The sequence below is a fragment of the Aotus nancymaae genome, unplaced genomic scaffold (assembly GCF_030222135.1).
Source record: "Aotus nancymaae isolate 86718 unplaced genomic scaffold, 86718_ANA_hifiasm-v0.15.2.pri h1tg000010l, whole genome shotgun sequence".
NCBI classification, from domain to species: Eukaryota; Metazoa; Chordata; class Mammalia; order Primates; family Aotidae; genus Aotus; species Aotus nancymaae.
In genome coordinates this window covers 38610375-38631861 of record NW_026988421.1, presented here as the reverse complement: position 1 = coordinate 38631861, position 21487 = coordinate 38610375, and the positions used below count along the sequence as shown (strand labels likewise).

Genomic DNA, 21487 nt, shown 5'->3' with positions numbered 1-21487 from the left:
TACCTACAGAGGGAGTTAGCTGATGTGAGGGTGTAAGTAGTTACCAGGGTAGTAAAGTTAAGCAAAATCAGGAGAAAGCAAGTAGATAGGGATTGAGAATGCAGGTTCTGGGCAGTGCTGAGTCAATTGGCAACCCTTTCCTAAATAGTTCAGCTAGCAGAAGCTGGTATTTAACAGCAAACACCCAGTGACTGCTTTCCATGACCAGGGCATTTGCTAGCCATGGAAGGCACTAAGATATGATCCCTGGACAAAGCATTCAAATAATGAAGGTCTGGCACTAACAGGCACAAGAATAACAGGGAATTCTCTTAACGTTCTTCCTCATAGTCTCTGAGTACTAGTAAGCAAATGGACAGATCTGGCTAGAATGGAGAGAAAAATTCTGTCAGATTCATAATTAATTAAACCACTGTGCAGAGTGTCAACTGATACTTCTTTGCTTGGAAGGGAATGTTGGGACCTCCAGTAGGGCTTGAAGATTCTATCTTTGCCTTTATTTTGGTGCACACCTTTATTGTTGACTTGGTAAAAAATTAGAAGGGATGCTTATCCAGTTTGCAGATTAACATGAAGCCGAGAAGGATAACTGATACTCAAGTTGATAGAATCAAGACTCAAAACCACCTCACCAGGCTCTAAGCTTTGGTTGAAGCCAGTAAGATTAAATTTAATGGGGCTCAGCAAGGACACTTAAATTCATGAAAATAAGTCACACACAAGAACAAGATGAGTGAGGAAAAAATACTTTGGTGTTTATTTCATGTTTAAAAAATAATACAGAGTTCTTAAATGATCCACTAACTCAATTTAAGTATAAATTGTAATGTGACAACTTAAAAAGCTATCATAACTTTGTGCCAATAGTAGAATAGTATTGCAAGCAAATATAATGAGTGCACTGTACTCTGCACAGCCAAACCACACTAGAATCTTTGATTTTAGGATCTCATTTTTTAATTTTTAATTTTTTTATTTTTGGTTGCTGGGAGAGAGTCTCATTGTGCCACCCAGGCTGGAGTACAGTGGTGCAATCATGGTTCATTGCAGCCACAACCTTCCTAGGCTCAGGTGATCCTCCCACCTCAGCCTCCCAAGTAGCTGAAACTACAGGCATGGTGCCACCACACATGGTTAATTTTTTTATTTTTTGTAGAGACAGATTTCATCATGTTGCCTAGTTTGGTCTTGAACTCCTGGGCTCAAGTGATCCACCCACCTTGGCCTCCCAGAGTATTAGAATTACAGGTATAAGTCACTCCACCTGTCCTCAATTATTTTTCAATGAATTTCTTAAAGTATATTTAGTTGAGGGGCCACCATGATAATAAGTGGGAACCATCTGATACAAAAGATGAGTGTCCTTTATGACTTCTTTTGCTCCAAAGGCAAATAGATGAAAGTTAAAAGTACATATTTTAACTTAATGTAGAAAAAAACTTTCTAACAACAGGAGTTCTCTAGTAATTATAAAAAGCCATGTTAGCTGCAAATTATTGCTCCCCATTGTTGAAGATACTGGAAGAGTAAGATCACCTTAGATGAATGCTGTAGAAGGAAATTTGTGTTTGATTGGTTAAACTAGTATGACTCCTTTGGTCCATACTTAGCCAACTGTAGTACTTGGAAATGGCTAAAATTTAAAAATTTCACAATACAAAGTGTTAGCAAGGATTTGTAGCAACTGGAACTCAAATGTTGCAATGTAGCAGTGGAACTCAAATGTTGCTGGTGGCTGTGTAAAATACTATAGCCACTTTAGAAAACTCTTTGACTGTTTCTAATAAAGCTAAACATGTATCTACTATGACAGTATATGTTCATAAAGAAATGTTATGATAGCTTATTCATAACACAGGTTGAGTATGCATTATCTGAAATGCTTGAGACCAGAAGTGTTTTAGATTTCAGATTTTTTTGGACTTTAGAATATTTGCATATATACTATTTAATGAGCTATCTTGAGACTGGAACCCAAGTCTACACATGAAATTCACTTATGTTTCATATACACCTTATACATATAGCCTGAAGATAGTTTTATCTAATATTTTTTAACAATTTTGTGCGTGAAACAATTTGTGTGCATGAGGTTGGGTGTGGGATTTTCCACTTGTGGTGTCATGTTGGTATTCAAAAGTTTTGGATTTTGGAGTATTTTACATTTCAGGTTTTCAGATTAAAATGCTCAACCAGCCAACTAGAAACAGTCCAAATGTCCATTAACAAGATGATAAATAAGTGAATTATGGTATGTCTCTACTGTGAAATACTCCTCAACAAAAAAATGAACTACTTGTACAATAACATAAATGAATCTCAGAAACATTGTATGTATGAAAGAATCTAGACAGAGAAGTACATATGTTAGAAATTTATATTCTTCCATTTTTATTAAATTAAAGAACAAATAAGTCTAATATGTGGTCAGAATGGGGGCAAGAATTGTCTGTAAAAGGAGCATGAGGAAACATTCTGGGGTAATGAAAGTGTCCTGTATTTTGATTTGGGTGACGGTATCACAGATATATACATTTGTCTGAATTTGTCAGATTTGTGTGTTTCACTGTATGTCAGCTGTACTTCAAGAGGAGAATTTGTTCTTGGAAAAGATGCAGATTAATCTACCGCTTCATTCTTAACTGTTCTTAAAAGTAGAAATGTTAAGTAGACCCTTGTTAGTAGGGCTAGCAATCAGCTATTGTTTTTTCCATTGGGGAAAAATGTATACTCATTCTGAAATAATTGGCTTAAAAAGTGAACTTTGGCAACATAACCTGTTTTAGCTTGCATGATGTTAAATTACACAGTACTAATAATTCTGAATTCTTTTAAAAATTGAACATTAAATGTATGCTTTTTGCTCTCCAGCATGGTGCCTGTGTAAATGCAATGGACTTGTGGCAATTCACTCCTCTTCATGAGGCAGCTTCTAAGAACAGAGTGGAAGTATGTTCTCTTCTCTTAAGTTATGGTGCAGATCCAACACTGCTCAACTGTCACAATAAAAGTGCTATAGACTTGGCTCCCACACCACAGTTAAAAGAAAGATTAGCATGTGAGTATAACATTATAAATGTTCAGGTAGGATATTATGTCAATAAACTGAACATTTTTTCTTTCCTGTTTGTTTGTAGAAATGTTTAAATAATAGATATTTTTCTTAGCCACAGGTGTATACTGTTGTTTAGCATAGTTAATAATTTAGAAGTTTCTACTTAAGATACTATGAAAAATTAATTAATTCTTTCAAGTCAAGTTATATGCTTTTTATATGTACTATATTAGATGTATTGGATGCTATGCCTTTGAAATGAAAGCTTTTGGTTTGTTTTTATCTTTGATACAACTTTTCTGTTTAATGAAGCTTATGAATATGTTAAGTTAAAGCTTTATAAGATTGCCATCTTGTCTGTAAAAGAAAATAAATAATTTAAAAAAATTTTTTTTAAAAGATTGCCATCTTGTAAACAGTCTCTAGATCTTAACATCTAATATTCAGTGGCACCTGGGCCAATTTCTATGGTTTTCTGTCTATAGCTGAAGTAGATGTAGTAAGAAATAACCACCTAGTTTGGATACAGTATTAGTACATATAAATAAGCAACTTATATTGGACTTGTATTATCCTGAAATAATAAAGGATAAATGGTAGTTCCACAAGTCCGATGAGTAAAAGAGAATCTTAAGAAAATCTCTTTTATTTTTTCATTATCATAGGTAGCATTTGCAAATATCCAACTTGTCTAGTTCCCAGTTCCCTGATGGTATGAGCAAAACTATCTGCTATAGCCAGGGTGTCAGTGTAGGGATCACTATTTCTTTACTGAGAAAAATTTTGTGCTTGAAAAATTCTAAAACCTCTCTGGTCTAGGAATATGTGGTAGTACTCTAGATATCTCAAAATGAATTATTAATTAGAACAGACCATGAGTCTGCCATGGGCTAAATCTGTGTATACTCTTGGGGCCAAATGTCTATACAATTGCGCTATAACTGGAGGGACCTGGAGTACCACTGTCTGTTTTCAGGGATTAAATTTGGAGAATATCTTCAGAGGGGAAATCTGGCTATTTTGGCAGATTATTTTGAAAATAATTTCAAGGAAAATACTAGGTGTCTTTTAGGTAAGCCTTGTAAATTTGATCTTGTTATAGATGTAAATGCTTTTTCTTCATCTAGATGAGTTTAAAGGCCACTCGTTGCTGCAAGCTGCACGGGAAGCTGATGTTACTCGAATCAAAAAACATCTCTCTCTGGAAATGGTGAATTTCAAGCATCCTCAAACACATGAAACAGCATTGGTAATGTTTCAGATTTAAGTTTTTAAAATACAATAACCAAGAACATGGTAAACTAATCATAATGTCCTACTTTTAGAACTAGCATTTTTTTAAGTCTGTAGTTTTTTAAAAATTAGTGCCTATATAAATATTTTTTTAAAATTTGAACAGTTTCAAAAAATAGACAACCTCACCCTGCAGAAGGCAATACTACTACCAGTTCGAGAATCCTTCCAGAAAAAAATTTATTCAGATTCTGGCATGTATTATATGTACTGCTTTTATTATCATAAATGGTACATATAGTTTACCTTTTTAGGGGTTGTAAAAAATGAATGCTTAGGGTAGAAAATTTGGAACCCAATGAAAATAAATAATACCACCAACTATATGAAAACACTTGGTGTAGTTCCTTCCAGTATTGCAGTTTTCTTCAAAATTAGATCTAGAATGTGAATAAAGTATTTTAGAGATTACTTCCCTGATAGAAGTAATAATAACTATGGAGCTGCGACAAAATAGATGTGAGTAGAGAAGTCTAAGGAAAAAAAGTCAGAAAAGAATGGGAACTGATAGGGATACATGATAAAAGATAAGAAAGGGAATGGTAAAATCAGGGGCTACCTTAAAATTGAAAGGTAGAAAAAAAGAAAGGTAGGAATTTAAAAGGAAAAAAGTAAATCCTATTGTATCAGTTGCAGAATGTGCCTTGGGTGAGAGAAGATAAGTGAATGAATATGTGTAAAAGCAGATTTAACTCATAGTAGCCTTACTTACCTAATATCTTTTATGGTAAGTTTTCTTCCTTATGCTATAATGTAAACTATGAAATTTATGTAGAAACCTACCTATAAAGCGTTTTGGACCTTTTGCTGTTTTAAGAAACATCTAAAGTTAAAAAAAAAAATTGCAAAGCTATAGACTAACAAGAAATGCTAGTATAAAATTAAAACCATAGCAGCATTAAAACTGTACAAAGAAACTTGGAAAGACAGACATGGAAAATTCTGGTTGGAAAAGCTAATACTACCTGTTGTTTTCCCTTAAATATACTGCTGTTAAGCAACTTGTTTTTGTAATTAACCTTAAAACACACTAGGAGTTAAGTGTTGGTGAGTAGTTATGGTACAGTAGCAGTTTCTTACATGTTACCAGAGATTTACAGGCCCTGCTCTATGATGGTGCAGAGGAGTGGGTGTAATTTGAGGTAGATGTGATTAAAAAAAAAAGTCTTTAAAAAACCATGTCTATTCTCTGTGCTCTCATGATAGATGTCCTGGGATGATTACCCTTAACATACCAAAGTAACTATGTTCTCCAGTTAGAACTGATTTTATTGAGGGTAAAGGAATGATTTTGGTGACAGCAACATCAAAGAATGGGTCTGCAGCAAAGTCATGAGGATATGATAAGCTTTATGATTAACAACAGGTTAAAATCAAAGACCAAATTTCATGTGTACTGTGCTTTTAGATATATAGAGCAGCTTAGCTGAAAAATTACCCAGAACTTTTATTCTATAGGTTTTCGGGTTTCAGTTTTAACTTAACATATGTACATTGATTTTGTTATGTATCATTCAGACATTATTGAACACCTGTTGTGCAGATATTAGGCTTAGGCTTTTAACTGGCAAATCTCTACCTCCTGTATCCTTTCCTCCTGGATACGTCATAGAGATGCTGCAGCCTCAAACTCCAGATTATATCATTTTTCTACCACTGATTTTGCAAAGAGATAATGCATGTTCCTTATGCTGCTGAATCAACTAGTTGAGAGAGATATAAATACTACTCAGCTTATTAGCTGTTCCGTCAGTGCTATTACCAAACAGAATCCAGAGCTGATGAGTATTCTGTTATTTCTTTTTTTTTTTTGAGACAGAGTTTTGCTCTGCCGTCTAGGCTAGAGTGCAGTCTTGGCTAGTGGTGCAATCTTGGCTCACTGCAACCTTCGACTCTTGGGTTCAAGTGATTCTCCTGTCTCAGCCTCCCAAGTTATCTGAGATTACAGGCGAGTGCCACCACGACTGGCTAATTTTTGTATTTTTAGTAGAGAGGGGGTTTCACCATGTTGGCCATGCTGGTCTTGAACTCCTGACCTCAGGTGATCTGCCCGCCTCGGCCTCCCAAAGTGCTGGGTTAACAAGCGCAAGTGCCATGCCCGGCTGTATTCTGTTACTTCTTCATGTAAAGAAACCGGTTCAACCATTGGGGTGTTTTCTTAAACTTTAAAGTATTGCATAACACAATGCTACATGGTAACTATTTTTAAAAAGATACTGGTCACATTAAGGCTTTCATCACACCAGTGGTAGCTTTTTCAAAGATGTAGGACAACTATAAAGTTTGATCAGAATATTTAATAATAGATATTATCTTGTAGGTAGGATTTTCAGGCCCTGTCAGAATTTAGTGATTATTGCAGTTCTATTCAATCAAAAGTCAAGAGCAAAGTTGCATCAAAAGTAAAACAGAGATTAAATAACTACTACTTGATTGTTCTTGATTGGAAACACGAGTATTCTTAAAACAATTTTGTGTAGTCCTTGATTAATGCTGCAATTTAAATTATTTAGCATTGTGCTGCCGCGTCTCCATATCCCAAAAGAAAGCAAATATGTGAACTGTTGCTAAGAAAAGGAGCAAACATCAATGAAAAGACTAAAGAGTAAGTATACATTTAATAATTAAATATTATTGAGATTTTACTCTTTTGGAAAGTATATTCATTGTCTGGCTGACTTTTTCTCTTTAAGATTCTTGACTCCTCTGCATGTGGCATCTGAGAAAGCTCATAATGATGTTGTCGAAGTAGTGGTGAAACATGAAGCAAAGGTATACTTCCTTTTTGGTATCTTTGGTAATGCAATGAGTTTTTTTTTATTTAGTGGGTGAAATGCGTGACTTTCTAAACTATTTACTTTCTCATAAGTATTATGTTTTTCCCTCATAATCTATGTTTAAGAATTATCCAGCAGGTAACCTTTTTTACATCTAATTTTTGCTAGAACTTCTATAGGTTTATTCAGATACGCATTCTTTCTGTATGTCCTCCCTTCTCCATTCCTTTTAACCACACCCTACAGGTCAAAGTTATTCTTAAAGACTTTTTGTGACCTATCATCTTTTCTACTCATCTTTTTTCACCCATATCTTCTAATTCTTGGTTGCTATTATAACTTCTGTTATTCTTCCCAACCACCATTTTTATTACCCTCTGTCATTTCTGTAACTAAGCCAAAGGACTTGAACAGAAGGAAATACATTAATTTTAAATTGTTTAAATAATTTGACTAAAAATAATTTGACTGAAATGAAAAGACTGAAGAGTAAGTATACATTTAATAATTAAATATTATAATAACTCCCCAATAGAATTTGAATTAGCCAGTGTCTCAAAACACACTAGTTTCCACAGGGTAAGTTTTGTTGATAAGTTACTGTTCTTTAGTTGACGTTTGTGCACAAAGCATTTTATTCACCAAATATGCTTTCATCAAGGCTAGAAATAATCTCTTACCCAGGAACTTTTAAAAGTACTACTAAGCAAAAGATATACTTAGCATATCAGATTGGAAAAAATGACAGTAGTCACCTGATTCAGCAGTTTTTAACAGTTTTTACCCACAGATCCTTGCCTCCTTCAAACAAAATCTTTAGTTGAAATTCAGTATACTCTATAACAGAGAAAGAATGGAGCTGCTGTAGATGAAGGGAGAAGAAAGGAATAGACACTCTTCTCCTTGGATGGCCCCTGAGGCCCTTGCATAAATGAAATTTGCAGAATAGTTTTCTTACCTGTCCTTTCTTGGGTTTCCATTCATTCAAGAAACCACTTAGAGTTCTCCAATTTCTTTTTGTGTTGCCTCTCCATGTCTTAACTCTTTCATTTGGGGGAATTCTTGATACTGTATAATCTTGATCTTTTCCTATTGTAAATTATTGAATAAAATAAAGTTTATTTCTGCTTGACTGCTTGGCATATCTTGTCTCTGTGTTCTATAACTGTTGATTGCTTTTTTCATATTTGTGCTACATTACTTGAAGAGTATCTGGATGCATATTGAATTAGAGTTGTGACACTCAGTGAAACAATCTTGACTAGGGTGATCAACCATCCAGTTTGTCCAGGACTTGGGGTTTTCTGGGACACAGGACTTTCAGTGCTAAAACCAGGAAAGTCCTAGGCAGACGAGAACAAGTGGTCACCCTAATCCTAACGCAAAGTGGTAGCCAAATAAAATTTTCAAGTGGGTATTTTTCACATGTCAGTGAGTTAGAGTATGTGAATAAATAGTTTGATTGTCCTGAGCATTTTAAATCAATTTTTCAGGCCCTGTAAGCAGGGAGACTAGCTATTCGTACTTCAGTTTTAGGTTCATTGAGGTCTTGGTTATATTCCCATTCAAATACTGTCTGATTGCATGAATATAAATTTCCAGTGTCTCAAAACACACTAGTGTCCACAGGATTGATTACTGAGGAACTTAATTTCCTAGTTATATTGAAGATATTTCCATGGCAAGGGGAAGTGTGGGGGTAGGGATAAGGTTGGTAGAGTCTTACAGGTGATTCTTTTTATCTTGAAAAGTTTCAAAGATATAACCAAGTAGAATTTTACAGAGAAAAACTATCTGCCTACCACTTAGATTCTATTACTAACATTTTACTATAGTGTTTTATTACATATCTTTTCATTTTTCCCTCCATCCACCATTATCTCTTTTTGACACATTTCAAAGTAATTTGCAGACTATTTCTCCTAAATACTTCCACATTCACATCAAGTAGAGTTTAATCTTTGTTTACAGTTTTTCTTTAGATGTAAAATTTGAATGCAGTGAAATGTAGAGATTTTAAATGGATATTTGCTGAATTTTGACTAGTACATACACCTGCATAACCAAAACTCCTTTTGAGATATAGAACAGTATCTCATGGCAAAAGCAATGCACAGTCCCAGGCAGTCTCCACTTTGACAGATAACCATTTTTATTTTTTCTGACATAAAAGTGCCTGTTCTAGGCCTTGACATACATGGAATCATAACAAAATGTATGCTTTTGTGTAAGGTTTTTCTCACATTGTGTAATGTTTTAGAGATTCATCCATGTAGCAATAGTTTGTTCCTTTTTATTGCTGAGTATTCCACTGTGTGACTGTTCCATAGTATGTGTATCTATATATTTTACATAACACACTCAATGAAACAATAATAAATAAGGGAAAAGATAAAGTGAATAGAAATAAGCGTTTAATGCTAATTTATCTCTGGCTTTGTTACTATTGTCTATCTTGGATTAATCTTTACATTTCTACACTTTAGAGATCCATAAAAATACACGGGTTCAACTTTCTTAGGCAATGTTTAACTCTAAATATCTCTGAATCTGTGAATGCTTTAATGATAAACACAACTACTATTCAGCCTCTCACATTTAACCCAGAACTGGATCTTCCTTCTGATGTTAGCCTTCATGAATTGGTAAATTTATTTTCTAGATTTGAGCAAAAATAACTTGCTTTGGCATTGGATAATAGGCTTCATAAAAGAATTGAGACTTAAAAGTAGTAAAAAGTGTTAAATATATGATAGCATGGCTTTAAATTTTGCATTGCAGGCTAATTTCAGTTTTTTCTGCATTGTTAAGGTTAATGCTCTGGATAATCTTGGTCAGACTTCTCTGCACAGAGCTGCTTATTGTGGTCATCTACAGACCTGCCGCCTACTCCTGAGCTATGGGTGTGATCCTAACATTATATCCCTTCAGGGCTTTACTGCTTTACAGATGGGAAATGAAAACGTACAGCAACTCCTCCAAGGTATTATATGCTTCCATGAAATTAATTTTTTAAATTAACCTTTAAGAAATTTTCACTTAGTTGTTAGAGGTAGGAGTTGTTAATAAGAAAAAAATTTTGAGGATTTTTGGTTACTTCTTCTTAGGTTATTAAACTTTTAATCAGCTCAATATCCTCAGTCCCCAAGTGTCATTAAATGATAATTATGATTTTTGTTCCAGTAGCATTTTCTGCCCAATTTCTCAAGTTAAATAGATGGCTCTCAAGTTTTTATTAAGAAAGTTATAAGAGTAAGATAAAATAGTTGTTATTTATTTTTAAAGAAAGGAATTTTTAGATCCTACATATTCGAGGCAGGTAGAGTTTGTATAAGGTAGCCAACTATTTGACTTATTAAAACCTTTAACAACTGAATACACTCATATTCATTACATTTTAAAAGATTTAATCAGATGTCTACACACTTGGCATTGATGAAACATTTCAACCCAGAGATACGGTCCCATAAATTTTAAAGTATTTTTGTCTAAATCTCTACTTTTATTAGAATTTAATACAGTAGCTTTGACATCTAAAAGCTCAGTTGAGAAAAATGTAATAGATCAAACTTTTCTGTCTTTAACAGTCAGTCCTTAATGATCTTTATGCCTTTGGTCTGGGAACCATGTTTTGAGAAACACTACTTGAACAGATAAAGGCAGATTGATAACAGCCTCCTGGAATCTGCCAAAACTGTGAACTACAAGACTGCTTTCAAGATTCCCATTACTTCCCCCACACACCACACATTCATTTCGTTGTCGGTTTTGGAGTTAATAACACTGGTCCTATTCAGTTGTCTAGTGATAGAATGTACTTAGTTTCTAACACCAGCCAACTGATAGAACAGTTTTATACTAATTACCATTACATATGGCTTTTACTTGCCTTTGTAACTAGTTTCTTACAATAAATTATTGAAGTGGAATTTCCAGGTCAATGGGTAGCATATAATTGTGAAATCGTTTTCTATTAATAGAAAACTGGTATTTACCATTTTACAGTCACAGAGTATTCGAAGCACCTGTTTTCTGTCAGCATTAGATATTACAATTCTTAATATTTTCCTTGAATGAATATGCATATGTGAATTACAGAAGTAATAGATTTTAATGCTAACTATAAAAGTCCCATCAGTTTAGCTCTCCATTTCCTCTCTGCCTACTAGCAGATGGGGAAAAAAATGATATTTTGATTTACATTTCTGATTGTGAGTAAATCTGAACTTAATTTTTAATGTTTTTATTGCCCATTTCTTTTTTTCCTTCCTTCCTTCCTTATTCATTTATTTTTGAGATGGAGTCTCACTCTGTTGCCCATGCTGGAGTGCAGTGCCGCAATCTTGACTCACTACAGCCTCAGCCTTCCAGATTCAAGCAGTTCTAGTGCCTCACCCTCCTGAGTAGCTGGGATTACAAGCATGCGCCTGATTTTTGTATTTTTAGTAGAGATGGAGTTTCACCATGTTGGCCAGTCTGGTCTCCAACTCCTGACCTCAAGTAATTTGCCACCTCAGCCTCCCCAAGTGCTGGGATTATAGGTGTGAGCCACCAAGCCCAGCCAACCATGTCTCTTTTTTTTGTATGTGTGAATTTCTTGTTCATGTCTTTAGCTCATTTGTTGAAGCCTTCCAAAGTACTCCTAAGAACACCTTATATATTAAATTATATGTGTGTGTGTGTGTGTGTGTGTGTGTATACCTATATATACATATAGAGAGAAAGAGACGGAGTTTCGTTCTTGTCACCAAGGCTGGAGTGCAGTGGCACGATCTTGGCTGACTGCAACCTCTGCCTCCCGAGTTCAAGCAATTCTCCTGCCTCAGTTCCAAGTAGCTGGGATTACAGATGCTCACCACCATGCCCAGCCAATTTTTGTATTTTTAGTAGAGATGAAGTTTCTCCATGTTGGCCAGCTGGTCTCGAACTCCTCACCAGAGGTGGTCCACCTGTATTGGCCTCCCAAAGTGCTGGGATTACATATATGAGCCACCATGCCTGGCCTATTTTATTTTATTTTATTTTGTTTTGTTTTATTTGAGACAGAGTTTCTCTTTTGTTACCAAGGCTGGAATGCAATCTCAACTCACTACAGCCTCAAATATATTCTCTTTAAAGGTGCATGTTAAGTATGATTTTTTTTTCCATTTTGTTGTTGTTTAATGCTGTTATTGCCTTACATATTTTTCTAAATACCAATTTTCTTTTTTTTGATGCTGCCCTTTATTTATTTTTTTTTTTTGAGACAGAGTCCCACTCCATCACCAGGCGCCAGGATGGAGTGCAGTGGCGCTACCTCAGCTCACTGCAACCTCCACCTCCCGGGTTCAAGCAATTCTGCCTGAGACTACCGGCGCTTGCCGCCACACCCAGCTAATTTTTTTGTATTTTTAGTAGAGACAGGGTTTCACCATGTTGGCCAGGATGGTCTCAATCTCTTGACCTCTTGATCCGCCTGCCTCGGCCTCCCAAAGTGCTGGGGTAGCAGGCGTGAGCCACCGCACCTGGCCGATGCTGCCTTTGATGTACTGTTCTAAGAAGCTTTTTTATTTCATATTATGAAAATATTCCATTTTTTTCTAGTATTTTTAAGGCTTAATTTTTCGTACTTAGGTCTTTAATCCATCTGGAGTTCATTTTGTTCTAAGGTGCAAGGTAGATGTTTTCCTTGTCTGACACTTTAAAGGAGCTGTAAGCATAGAATTTCAGACCTGGAAATGATGTTACATTTCTTCTAGTCTACCTTATGTCTTTAGAACTAAAAAAAATTTGAGGCCCAGGAAGTTCCAGTGACTTGCTCCAGTTCAGATAGCTAATTAATGACAGAACCACAGTTAGATTTCTAGTTGCTCTCTTAATTTAATTCTTTTGCACCATTCCAAATGGCTTTCTTATAGAGTAGGCCATCTTTAGTCATCTACTTTATGTTCCTTTATATTGCTTAAATCACATTTTATAATCATTGTACACATTTACATATTTTGCTTATATGGATTGTATTTCAAAGACTTTTAAGAGAATCTTATTTTTCCCCTCCTCAACCCCTACCCCCTCACTACCATGGAGATTTCCTACATCATCTACCAAATTGTTAAGGAACTTTGCTTTCTGATGAGATGTCTTCCATAAAACTTGGTTCCATCTTCCAAATAGAGATTAGTCACTCTTTCTCTCTCTCTCTTTTTTAGAGGGTATCTCATTAGGTAATTCAGAGGCAGACAGACAATTGCTGGAAGCTGCAAAGGCTGGAGATGTGGAAACTGTAAAAGTAAGATACAATATTATATTTTTGTTAACTTTGGGTTTTTATCTTGACATTGTTAATGAATCTGTACTGTTATAATGAAGAGCCTGGTTTATTTGTATGTGCCTTGCTTTAAAAGGTCAATAATATAATCTTTTTTTTTTTTTTTTTTTTTTTTACAAATAAGGAGCATTAGGTAATGAAAGAAAAAGACTTCACTTTCACACACATCCCAGTAAATACTACATTCACAAATATAAATAAATTCAGGTAATAACAAATGGGTTTTGCTTAAAGAACCTATTAATTTGTACCTTTAACAGAATAAAGTATATCAAATTACTGAATATTACTGTTTACATATGACACATAAGACAAGAAGATGGAAAAACAGTGTATGACTTTTGTCTATAGATTTCTTCTGAGTTTTTCATTTCTTTGTCCCCTCTACCTCTAGGGATTCAGGGTTTAGTACAGTAATGAATACAGCTCTTTCTCAGAGCTGCCAACTTCAGCTCTTATGTGTTTCTCTGACTAGAGCCTTCCCCAGAGTAACCCTTCCTTACTGTTTGACTCTTACTATAGAAATACATATGTAAGGCCGGTGCAGTGGCTCACGCCTATAATCGCAGCAATTTGGTAGGTGGGGGTGGGTGGATCACCTGAGGTTAGGAGTTTGTGACCAGCTTGGCCAACATAGCAAAACCCCATCTCTACTAAAAATACAAAAAAAAAAGACAAATTAGCCGGGAGTGTTGGTGGGGGCGCCTGTAATCCCAGCTACTCGGGAGGGTGAGGCAAGTTAATTGATTGAACCTGGGAGACGGAGGTTGCAGTGAGCTGAGATTGTGCCATTGCACTCCAGCCATTGTGACAGAGTGAGACTCCGTCAAAGAAAAAAAGAGAAGAAAGAAAAAAATAAGTATGTAATATCTTACTATCTATCTCAGATATTTCTTTTACCTGCAGAAATTGTGTAAACTCAAAGGCCTAACATTTTGAGAGGGTGAGACTGTTTTAGAATTTAATATAAATTAAAATTTAACCATTCTTCATGAATTAAATAATTTTTCAGTAATGCAATAGTGTTATTTTAATTTCCAAAGCTAGTAGGGGAGGCAAACCTTGTATTTCTTCCCCTTCCCCTTTGGAGACTTTTTCAAAACAGTCTTGATCCTGTTTGAGAGGATATTAACAGGTACTAAGTTTTATAGAAAGTTAAATTCATTCATTTAATTCATGGCAGAAGTAGCTATTTGAAGTAATTTCATTATATTTCTTTGGTGGGGGGTAGGCGGGGAGACAGGGTCTGTTGCTCAGGCTGGAGCACAGTGGTGCTATCTTGGCTCACTGTAACCTTCATCTTCTGGGCTCAAGTGATCCTCCTGACTTCAGCCTCCCAAGTAGCTGGTACTACAGGTGCATGCCACCATGCCCAGCTAATTTTCTTGATTTTTTTCTTGTAAAGACAAAATCTCACTATGTACCCAGGCTGTTCCCAAATTCCTGGGCTCAAGCAGTCCTCCCATCTCAGCCTCCCAAAGTACTGGGATTATAAACATGAGCCACCATGCCCTGGCAATTTCATTATGTTTCTGTAGAATGTTCTAAATCCTAAACAGACCCACTCACAAAGTCAATAATTTTAGATTTTCTCAGGAAGAAATACAAATGTTGTTCCCTTCTGAACTAGAGCTCTCAGGGAATTTATTCACTGCCCTTTTAAATGAAGAGCTTTCTACAAATTACGTGATCCTCTTCTGTTGCTTTATCTGCGTAGACAGTATAGACATCTCAGATAACTTCAGATTTGTTTTTTAAGTTCGTTTCTCATAGAAAAATGCAGCTATTATGCAGTTTTATTATTTGACATGTTTTACTTTGATCCTCATTATTCTCATTCCCTTAAGTAGGAGGCTAATAAGATATTGAAAGGATTTTGTTTCTGTTGCTATTGACTTCTGGAAATACAAATCCCTTGAGTTAAAAGGTTGTGAACTGATTTTTCAAGAGACATGAAAATTAAGTTTAAGGCAATTAACTGATTTTTTTTTTTTTTTTTTTTTTTTTTTGGTGTGTGTGGGCAGGGAGAGATACAGAATTTTAAATTCTCATTCTCTTACATATATTAAAGAACATAAAACTATATTTAACAAACATGTTAAAAACTAAACTTTGTTTTTATAAAGGTGAAAGGAGTCTAGAGGAGGGGATAGATAAAGAGGAGATGAAGTTGAGGGCAGGAAATGGACTTAGAGAACACAATAATGCCATTGGATTCAGGAAAACCTGTGATAGGCATCAGGCTGTCTTCCCTACCCTCTGCTTTTTAAATCACTTGATGGACATTTATCTCCATCAGCCATGCTACTTCTTACCTACCTCTAGACAGATGACTTTGTACATATCACTGGGACAAGAACATCTGCATATTATCTAATGAACACTTAACTACTGTGCTCAGTTGTGTTTCTTTACTGATAATCCCCCAGACTGGATACTTTATTTGATACCTGCTACTAGAAAACCTGTCTCAGAGTGGACAAAATTAAACTGAGAGGTAAAGAGTAGAATGCCTTGTGATAACTACCAAGCCTAGCAGCACCTGGTACACATGTTAAAAAATGAATATGTTAATGAAAATGAATATTTTTTAACATGTGTACCAGGTGCTGCTAGGTTTGGTAGGGACCTAACTTGAGACCCACTGAAATACCATTTCTTGAATGGGACCTTGAATCTATATATCTAGCCAACTCTTATTTGGGAAGCACAGAAGAGCTTTACCAGTATAGTGATTAAACCCCTTGAGGTCAACCCACTGATAGCAGGCTCCTTTATTTTATTGAACTTAGGTTATCCCTGCTTTGGGGGGTAGGATAGTAAAAGCGGGGAAAGAGTTTTTACTAATATGGATATATTCTTTTTGTTTGTTTGTTTGTTTGAGATAGAGTTTCACTCTTGTTGCCTGTGCTGGAGTGCAATGGCACGATCTCGGCTCACTGCAGCCTCCATCTTTCAGGTTCAAGCAATTCTCCTGCCTCAGCCTCCCAGGTAGCTGGGATTACAGGCACCTGCCACCACACCCAGCTAATTTTTTGTGCTTTTAGTAGAGATGGGATTTCACCATGTTGGCCAAGCTGGTCTTGAACTCCTGACCTTAGGTGACCCTTGGCCTCCAAAAGTGCTGGGATTACAGGTGTGAGCTACCTCGCCCAGCCTAATATGGATATATTCTTTTGACTCTTTAATCACTCTGATTTTTTATCTGTGTTCCTTTTCTTCCCCAAACTTTCATGCTTTTCATAACTGTACTTCCTCATCTGAACCAAAGAACACAGAAAATGGACTGTTTTCTTAATTCTCCCCAGGGCTGTATGTAACCATCAGCATTCTTTTTTTTTTTTTTTTTTTTTTAAGACAGTTGTTCACTGCAATGGCATGATCTTGGCTTGGTGCAGCCTCCTCTGTCTCCCAGGTTCAAGCAGTTCTCCTGTCTGTCTCCCAAGTAGTAGAGACTGCCCATGTTGGCCAGGCTGGTCTCGAACTCCTGACCTCAAATGATGAGCCTGCCTCAGCCTCCCAAAGTGCTGTGATTACAGGCATGAGCCACCACGCCCAGCCGAACCATCAGCATTCTATTAGTTATTTCATTCCATATAGTGTGCTATGGTTCTTTAACCACCAGCCTCAGCATCACCTAATAATTTGTTAGAAGTGAAGATTTTTAGGCTCTGCAACAGTTACACTGAAAATTTGAGGGTTGGAACCAATGCACATTAAAGTTTGAGAACCACCGCTCTAAAGGAGTACTTTTCAAACTTTAATGTGTTTACATATTACCTAGTGATCTTGTTCGAGTGCGAATTCCGACTCAGTGGATAGAAACCTGAGATTCTGAATTCTTAATAAGCCCCTCGGTAATGCTGATACTAGAGTAATCTCATGTACCCCGTGTGTATTTGCCACAAAATGGAAGTTACACTTGCTGATGATTGGCACTTAGTTTACCTATATATATATATAGTAGTGGTAATGATAAAATGTACCCTTTAGCTTTAGAAAAAGTAGAATATAAAGGCATACATGAGGCTAGGCACAGTGGCTCACACCTGTAATCCTGGTATTTGGAAGGCCAAGGTGGGCAGATCCCTTGAGGTCAGGAGTTCGAGACCAGCCTGGCCAACATGGTGAAACCCCATCTCTACTAAAAATACAAAAATTAGCTGGGTGCAGTGGCACACACCTGTAGTCCCCACTACTCAGGAGGCTGAGGCAGAAAAATTGCTTGAACCCGGTAGGTGGAGGTTGTGGTGAGCTGAGATTGTACCACTGCGCCCCAGCCTGGGCAAGAGAGTGAGACTGTGTCTCAAACACAAAAAAAAGACGTAGATGAGAGGACCAGAGGGATTCCCAGTAAATGATATGATGAAATAAGAATACTAAAGAGACAAGAAAATAAGTCAGACATTTTGAAAATTCCTAGAATATATAGATATAGTATCATATATGTTGCCTTTTGTCTACAGAAACTGTGTACTGTTCAGAGTGTCAACTGCAGAGACATTGAAGGGCGTCAGTCTACACCACTTCATTTTGCAGCTGGGTATAACAGAGTGTCTGTGGTGGAATATCTGCTACAGCACGGAGCTGATGTGCATGCTAAAGATAAAGGGTAAATACTAACGAGTGTCACGGACTCTCTTCCTTACTTTTACCTGACGTTTTTAGGAAAACCTGGAAATACGTTATGTGTTATTTTTCAAGGAAATCTGTTTCCTAACATTGGCTTAAGTATTAAATAGAGCTTCTTAATTTCAGTTAAGATTTTATATGGTTAGCATTCATATAAAGACTTCACTGGCATAATGCATGGGAATTTTATAATGGCCAAGGAGATTACAGCATTAGTGTGATAGTGATTTTTAATGTAGTAAACTTTTCAGTTTTCATGGAGGATTTTTGAATTCTTCCAATTTATCTTGAAGTTATTTTTTATTAAAAATATACAATTTTAGGCCCGGCGCGGTGGCTCAAGCCTGTAATCCCAGCACTTTGGGAGGCCGAGGCGGGTGGATCACGAGGTCAAGAGATCGAGACCATCCTGGTCAACATGGTGAAACCCCGTCTCTACTAACACAAAAAATTAGCTGGGCATGGTGGCGCGTGCCTGTAATCCCAGCTACTCAGGAGGCTGAGGCAGGAGAATTGCCTGAACCCAGGAGGTGGAGGTTGCGGTGAGCCGAGATCGCGCCATTGCACTCCAGCCTGGGTAACAAGAGCGAAACTCCGTCTCAAAAAATATATATATATATATATACAATTTTATGTTGTATATATGGATGGTTATTATCATCTCTACATTTAAAACATTTTTTAAATGTTCTCCCCTGACTCACCAAAAAAGAACTTATTTCTGCCTTAAATAGATTTAGGTTTTACAAAGTATAATCAGTATAATGTCTCAGGTAGTTCAAGAATTATCTTTCATCAGTTATATGTAATTATTTAAATTAAAACTTGTTCTTCTGGGGCATTATTGTTCATTTATCACTTTTCAGAGGCCTTGTACCTTTGCACAATGCATGTTCTTATGGACATTATGAAGTTGCAGAACTTCTTGTTAAACATGGAGCAGTGGTTAATGTAGCTGATTTATGGAAATTTACACCATTACATGAAGCAGCAGCAAAAGGAAAATATGAAATTTGCAAACTTCTGCTCCAGGTATATTTAATTACTTACTGTAAATAGTATGAATTACATAGAATATGTTTATGGTTTTTTAAATAATTCCAGTATACACTTAAACTATTAAGCAATGGGAAGGAATGTTATCTAATTCTGTACCTAGATTTTAGAATAAATGTCATAAACATTATTTTATATTTTAATCCACAAGTATGTTTACGAGCACCTAGAGTTATTTTTGTCTACAGCCAACTATTATGTGATAGTTCTGTTACTATTTTTATTTTTCCTCTTTAGTACTTTAACCTAAAAATATTTGATGAAGTATGTACTTAAAAGCCAGATTTATTTAGCATTGATAAAATGGATGATACTGGTTCAATACAGATACCAGTGGGTATTTTACAATACCAAGAATACAGAGATTTATACTTTATTTAAATGTTCATGAAAAGTAAAAATGGTATAACATGAAAGTTAATTTTTAAAGAAATATTACTTTATTTTGAATGTAATTTAAAATTTTGACTACATTGATGCATTAGAGAAACGCAGTAATATTTAACTGCCTCTGTATTCTTTTTATTGTAATTTTGTATATAAAGTAAACGTTAATAACAATGTTAACCTTTAAGATAGAGTCTCAATATAAATTTAGTTTTTCTTTGGTATAGTTACATTGACTATTTTCTCGTTGACCAAAGGCACGTTTGAGCCATTTCCTCCTCTTTTTCTATTTTTCACGTGCCTAGCATGGTGCAGACCCTACAAAGAAAAACAGGGATGGAAATACTCCTTTGGATCTTGTTAAAGATGGAGATACAGATATTCAAGATCTGCTTAGGGGAGATGCAGCTTTGCTAGATGCTGCCAAGAAGGGTTGTTTAGCCAGAGTGAAGAAGCTGTCTTCACCTGATAATGTAAACTGCCGTGATACCCAAGGCCGACATTCAACACCTTTACATTTAGCAGGTAAGTGAATGGAGTTTCACAGATTTAGGCTGGTAACACCTGAGATTCATTTTACCTAGGTAAAATATTTCCTTTAACTAAACTTTAAAAATTCAAATTAGGCCAAGTACAGTAGCTCATATCTGTAATCTCAATACTTTATGAGGCCAAGGCAGGAGGATTGCTTGAGCCCAGGAGTTTGAGGGCAACATGGCAAAATGCCATCTCTACTAAAAAAAAATACAAAAATTAGCCAGGAGTGGCGACACACACCTGTAGTCCCAGCTATTCAGGAGGCTGATGTGGGAAGATTGAGCCCAGGAGGTCACTGCAGTGAGCCTAGATTGTGCCACTATACTTCAGCCTGGGCAACAAAACAAGACGCTGTCTCAAAAAATAAATAGAATTAAAATCAAATACCTTCGAATGCCACCATTACACCCTTTAGTATATTTGTACAAGACAACCATACTTGAAGCTATTAGCTGAGTTCCAGTTCACTTTATTACTAGTATGTTACATTCAGTAAGAACAATTGAAGTGTAGGCTCTGCCAGACTCCATGTGCTTTGGGATCATTATTCCAGATCATCATTTTATTTGTATCATCTTTGGTAAACAAGTTTTGAAAAATATGCCTACTTGAGCCAGCCTTCCTTATGGAAAGCTAAAGCTTTCTATTCTTCCTGATGATAGCTGCTAAGCACAAGCAGGAAAATAAAATAAAATTTAAACTCTCAGAAGTTACATAAACCTCTCACCCAAGTTATTTGTTGTTTTGGTTTGCAAGAGTTTCTGTAACAAAATACCAAAGACGGGGTGGCTACAACAGAAATTTGTTTTCTCACAGTTCTGGAGGCTAGGAGTCCAAGTTTAAGGTGTTGGCAGTGTTGGTTTCTTCTGAAGCCCCCTCTTGGCTTACAGATGTCTACCTTCTCACTGTGTCCTTCCTGGAACATGGGGTCTCTTTCTATATGTTCTAGTCTTCTCTATTTTTAAGGAAACCAGTCAGATTATATTCAAGCCCACCCAAATTTTAGCTCTTTAGGAAGGCTCTGTCTCCAAATACAGTCACATTCTAAGGTACTGGGGTTAGGGCTTCAACATAAGAATTTGGGGGTAGGGGACAATTCATTTAAAACATTTGTTCTAAGTTTTCACTCATAAAACTAGCACAGTGTACCTTTGTTTTTAGTGCAGATATACAATATATTATGGTTTCAGTACAGCTTTTTCAGCTGCATTACAGATATTAGGGAATAAACCATTAAAATCACTGAGCTACAGCTAATACCTCAGTGAAGTTCCATCATAGGCCTAGTGGACTCGTACAAGTTTATCTAAATATACATGGTTTAAAAAGAAAGAAAAAATCATGCAAATATTTCTGCCACTTTGTGTAATATGGGAGATGGAAATCTGTTCTGTTCATTTCAGTCTTGTATTATAATTTGGTGTTATATATGATTTTTTACCT

The 21487-nt window shown here is 36.0% G+C and overlaps 1 protein-coding gene across 1 annotated transcript in view; it reads left to right on the top strand.

Moving 5' to 3' along the window:
- TNKS2 (tankyrase 2) overlaps positions 1-21487 on the top strand; it is a 71404-nt gene that overhangs the window by 22968 nt on the left and 26949 nt on the right. The window contains exons 8-16 of the mRNA XM_012454767.3: positions 2872-3058; positions 4183-4304; positions 6862-6953; positions 7042-7120; positions 9937-10108; positions 13314-13393; positions 17899-18044; positions 18931-19096; positions 19813-20032. Coding sequence (XP_012310190.2) covers positions 2872-3058; positions 4183-4304; positions 6862-6953; positions 7042-7120; positions 9937-10108; positions 13314-13393; positions 17899-18044; positions 18931-19096; positions 19813-20032 — 1264 coding nt within the window. The remainder of the gene's footprint in view (positions 1-2871; positions 3059-4182; positions 4305-6861; positions 6954-7041; positions 7121-9936; positions 10109-13313; positions 13394-17898; positions 18045-18930; positions 19097-19812; positions 20033-21487) is intronic.